This window comes from Belonocnema kinseyi, chromosome 7, assembly GCF_010883055.1.
Source record: "Belonocnema kinseyi isolate 2016_QV_RU_SX_M_011 chromosome 7, B_treatae_v1, whole genome shotgun sequence".
In the NCBI taxonomy this organism is placed as follows: Eukaryota; Metazoa; Arthropoda; class Insecta; order Hymenoptera; family Cynipidae; genus Belonocnema; species Belonocnema kinseyi.
The window spans coordinates 1,248,496-1,253,864 of NC_046663.1; the positions used below are offsets into that span (position 1 = coordinate 1,248,496).

Below are 5,369 nucleotides of genomic sequence, written 5' to 3' on the forward strand. Positions count from 1 at the left end.
ATTTCTTTTTTGCAAAGTGATCTAGTATATTTTCTTTCGATAATATCAAATTTTCAGAACTGCCTGTGATTTTTTTAAAAAGCGCCCAAGCCACCTTAAACACTCGCAAAGAACATTCCTGAAGATTTCTCGAAGTTTCTCAAGGAAGTTTAAAACAGACTGTGTTGTAAAAAATGGTTACTGTGCAGGGTTATTCAAAAAAATATATTAGATTAGACCTATACATTTATTAAAACTGTTATCTTACAATCTCTTAGCATACAAACGCCTTCTTGCGAGCTTCACGAAAAAATGTTTCAAAAACAGCAGCACCTTGCACATATTTACATCAAACCCATAAAGTTCTATAAATCCTATCTTTCTAACTATTTGTAAAACCTTAAAACGTTCTTATTCATCACCAGGCTCGTCTCTGAAAAATATTAAATTTTTACAATCTTTTAAACTTTATGTGGCAAAGGAAACAATTGTCGAGGATCTACCTATCGGATCGGAGGCCGAAAATAACATTCTTTCTATTTTGAATTTTCGGCATGTACACTTAAATTTGTAAAATTCAGAAGTTTAATTGAATAGGGTAGTCCAAATGTCTCTAAGTTTGAATAGTGCGTTGTGCATCTGGAAATTCTTGTCTCTTTTTGAAAACAGAAAATTCCTAAAAAATGCGATCAATCGGACGAAATAATGCACCCGCTTATTGAGGGAAAAGATTAGACGAACATCTGCATTACTTACAACCAAATTTACGAAAATATTATCCTAATTTTGTGTTCAAAACTAATGGTTTTGTATAATTTTATCGACAAAAAATGTCAGACACATTATTTTATATAATTTTTACTTTTTCTTCTAACAATCAAGTCTTATGGCCAAAAGTTGCTGCCTTTTGCGAATATTCAACCAAATAGATCAATTTTCTACCCAAAAAGATGAATTTTTAACAATATATGTAAATTTTAACCAAATAGTTGAATTTAAAACCAAGAAGAGTAATTTCTAATAGAAAATAATTTTTAAGAAACTACATTTTTAACCAAATCGTTGAATCTTTAAACCAAAAAGATGAAACAAATATGGAGTAGAGAAAAGTGTATTGAGGGAAATAAATATACAATAAAAAACAAGAATTTCCAATCAATCAGTTAAATTTTTAGGCAAAAAATTACTTTTCAATAACAAAACAAAAGTCAGTTTTCAACTAAATGGGTCAATTTCCAAAGACATAAGTTTAATTCAAACGAAATATAGGAAAATTTTACCAAAATAGTTGATATTTCAACAAAAAATTGGAATTTTTAACAAAAAAGGTTAATTTTCAACTGAATAGCTTAATTTTTTGTTTAAAGTAGAATTTTCAACCAATACATAAATTTTCAAGAGGAAAATTAAAAATATCAATTTTCCACAAAAATTGGAGTTACATTTTCAGTTTACAAAATTTTCAACAAGAGTTCAAAATTCAACCAAATTTATGTATTTTTAACCAAAAAGATGAATTTTTCAGTAAAAAGAATAATTTTCTACCAAATAGACGAATTAAAAATATATATATATATATATAAATTCTCAATCAAAAAGATGATTTTTTAAGCAAAAAGTTTTATTTTTTCATCAAACACGACGAATTTTCAACAAAATAGTGAATTTTAGAGTTAAAACGATATATTTCCGACCAAATAGTTGAATTTTTAATGAAAAAATATATATTTTAAACTAAAAAAGGAAAAGAGAAATTTTCAGTTGAATACATTTATTTTTAATTAAAAATGAAACCTATTTTCTAAAGTACGGTTAAATTTTCAACTAAGCAGATGAATCTCTAAGAAGAAAATTAACTTTAAAAAAATTAGCTCAATTTTCGACCGAAGAGTTGAATTTTCAACCCAAAAATATGAATTTTCAACGAAAAATGTAATAGTTTATGTTTTAACAGAATATGATTTTAATTTACAAAAAAAAAAACACTTGGATTTAACCAAAAAATACGAAAATTCAACTAAATACTTGACTTTTAATTACAATACTTGATTTTCTACCAAATTTGCCAAGAAATTTGAATTTTTAATCGGAAATTAGGAAATTTTCACAAAAAAGTTAATTTTCAACAGAAAGAGATTAATGTTTAAGCAGACAGTTTAATTTTTAACAAAAATGTTGAATTTCTACAGAGATGAATTTGAAAAATAAATGAATGTTTAACAAAATAATTCAATTTTGAATCAAATAATATAATTTTTAACTACAAAAGGAGAATTCTTAACTAAAAATTTAATTGTAGACTGTGCAACCCGAAGGATTGAACTTTTATCGAAAAATAGTTTGTTTTTTTATTGAGTTCCATTAGCTCAGTTGAAATTGAAGTAGAAAATGCGAAAGATTGACTCCTGCAATAAATAAAGACATTTTTTGAAGACTGCGGAATGCATCATTAACATAATTTAAAAATGTTTTTGACATTTACACTGAATTATCGTCAGCCATTACTCAGGAATCGCTTATAAAACAAATTTAAGAATTTTGAAATTGATCTGCCATTTTGAATTTTGGTTTAAATATTTAGTCAAAGAAAGTTTTTGCTATTTCTTAAATTCTTTAAAAATCATGTGACTTTTTTGTTTTTAATTGATTTTAAGAGTTTTTTTTATCTGCCACAATCTTTGACCTTCATTCTGTGACACTAAAAAAGTGTATCAAAGGCTGATTTAAATTCTCCGATCCGCTTAAGACTTGAGATTGCAAATTTTTTTGATTGCATTACGCTCTCATGAGTGGGAATATAAAAAATAATCTCAATAAAGTTTTCGTTTAGATGAAAACTGTTTTCACGACAATGGTTCCTTTCGGCAATAGGGTTGTTTCGTGATTTCAGATAAAATAATTTTTCACTATATAATTTTAATTTGAATCGAAGATGCGTTATAATTTTTTTCTTTTGTGTCGTTCAGCAGAAAAAAATTATTAAAAATTGAAGGCGGTAAAACACTTGTTAAAATTGGAGTCACGTGTTTGTCACGTGACTCAGAGATTCTCATAATTATCTATCAATGTGACGGTGCAAAACTCATGATGAAGAGGTTAGGCAACGGTCTGTTGCCAATTTGGACTATTTTGATTTGATACCTTTATTTGTTAAGGATTGTGTGACAAAAAAAGTTACCCTGTTGTAATATTTGGTTTAAGGGTCAGTAGTCTGTTGAAGGAAAACAGTAAGTGCAATTATTAACACATTTCAAAATCGTACATATTTACGAATTGTTTCAGTAAACATGACTACATTTAAGTATTTTTAAATGAATTCTTTATACAAAAGTTTTAAATGTTTTTCCAATGTTTATAATGTTTTTTAAAGAATATTTTGCGACTTCACTTTTCGATGTGCACATAACCAAAACATCAGCACAGAAAAAGATATTTGAGAATCACTGACACGTGAGCTGTGATTGGTGGAAAATCCGACCCCTTTGACGTCAAAGGGGCCCTCCAATCGATGTCGTGACAGAAAATTCATATTTTAACATTAAAATTAAAAATAGTAAACACTATGTAAAAAATGTTTTATGGGCGTTTTTATAATTATAATTTTATATACTATAAGATCCATTTATTGGAAAAATGATGTCTGACTTTGGAAACAACCCTATTAATAGTGCCTTTACCTTAAACATGCTAATTTTTCAAATAAAACTCACCCAGCCATAAAGCCATTTAAACCCTGCATATTTCCACCAACGTCCGTGAAAAGAGAGGTAAAAAATGCAGAAAAGATGTTCGATGTATCGTTTGTTCTTCGTCGTGAAGTCCTTGGGTTGGAATAAATATTTATGGAATTGAGAGGAGGCAAAGGGTCGTGGGACAAAATTGGTCCGCTATTGCTGGGAGCCTGTTGATCCTGAACCAGCAAATAGAAGAGCTTAGAATTTCTACTCGGGTATAATGTTACTATTGAACATCCTGAACAATATATTTGGCTACATTACCTCCATAGCTGCGATAGTCACGCCTTTCAGATCTGAAAGAATAAGATGGCGCAGTATATTCTTTGGTATTTTTCCTTGGTATCTTTCTTTCCGCTTCATTTGGTAAAACTTGGCAGCTTCGTCCTTGGCGTCGACTCGATCCAAAACGCTTTGAGCGCCATGCTCGAGCCAGGGCAAAATCTCGGCTTCTTTCCAGATGTGGAAGCTTCGCGTTACGTACAAATCCTGCAGCTTTTCTAGAGAAGGAGGAGTCGTTGTGGCAGCTGTAATGTTGAAGAAGGCGTGGCCTTGAACCTGTGTGCACAGATTAAGTTACGTGAATTTCAATTCAATTATATTCAGGCCAATCCACAAAGCGTTAAAATACCCTTGAGTCTGGTTGAATGCTACACTTGTCGAGGAGAGACATCAAAACACCAGGATACATGAGAAGAGCACTCTGAAGAAGTTCATTTGCAACTTCTTGCTCTCCAAGACGAAAGTGGGCCAGAGCCAAACTGTAGGCAATATTCGGCAACTGAGTCAAATTCCTTGAACTTTCCCAAAGGTTGCAAAATTTGATGAGCCACTCATATTCTCGGGCTCTCAGCGCATAAAAGTCCAACATAAGAACAACGGCGAGTGGGTCGTCTTCTGGATCTAGGGACAACAGGAATTTGCACAGCTCTAAACTAGTTCTGTGTAAAGAAAAAAATTTATATATACATATATTACCCAAATTGTGAAGCATTGAAAAGCGATATTGTGGTAATTTTAGTATTGGGAGTACCTGTAACAAGCTCTTCCGCTCACAAAAGTAAGATGCTTAAAGAGGGTTATGAACAGTGCTCGATTCTGTTGTTTTCTGTAATCTAGTCTGCAATTTGCTGTTGTTATATTGAAGAGAGGATGAAACGCACATTCGAGAGTGTACAAAGCTCGTTCGACAAGACGAGCAGCTGTTGCCAAATCCTCGCTAAGTTTACAAAGTTCGGATAATTGAATGAGGGCATCCACGTGATACGGATGTTGATTCACCATAGACTGTGTAGAAAAAACATGTTCAACTGTGGTTCAGTGAGAGAACTTGTTGATTCACAACAAGTTATAATAGTACTGCATTTTTTAACGCATTTCTTCGCTTGAGAGTTAGGATGCGCCAGTGGAACGCATAGACTGGCATTATAAAAAATGAATATTTCAATGCCTTTAAATGCGTATCAATTGCACTTTCATTCAGAATGCCATTAAATGCACTTAACTATACATACATCGTTTCGTTTCAATCATTTTTAATGCGCATAAACTTCAAAGTACACGGAAAAAAAATTCTTGAGGCGAACGAGTGAATAGAGAATATATTAAACTCAAAGAAAGTGTACGCTTGAATTAGGTAAAACGTTTAGTTAGAAG

The 5,369-nt window shown here is 31.2% G+C and overlaps 1 protein-coding gene across 1 annotated transcript in view; it reads right to left on the reverse strand.

The window, feature by feature from the left end:
• Nucleotides 1-207: 207 nt before the first annotated feature.
• The window catches only part of LOC117176922 (transcription factor 25), a 10,831-nt gene continuing 5,669 nt past the window's right edge, over nt 208-5,369 (reverse strand). Inside the window, exons 4-8 of the mRNA XM_033367318.1 lie at nt 4,747-5,000; nt 4,345-4,654; nt 3,978-4,271; nt 3,690-3,889; nt 208-412 (exon numbers count right to left, since the gene is read on the reverse strand). Coding sequence (XP_033223209.1) covers nt 391-412; nt 3,690-3,889; nt 3,978-4,271; nt 4,345-4,654; nt 4,747-5,000 — 1,080 coding nt within the window. The 3' untranslated portion in view covers nt 208-390. The remainder of the gene's footprint in view (nt 413-3,689; nt 3,890-3,977; nt 4,272-4,344; nt 4,655-4,746; nt 5,001-5,369) is intronic.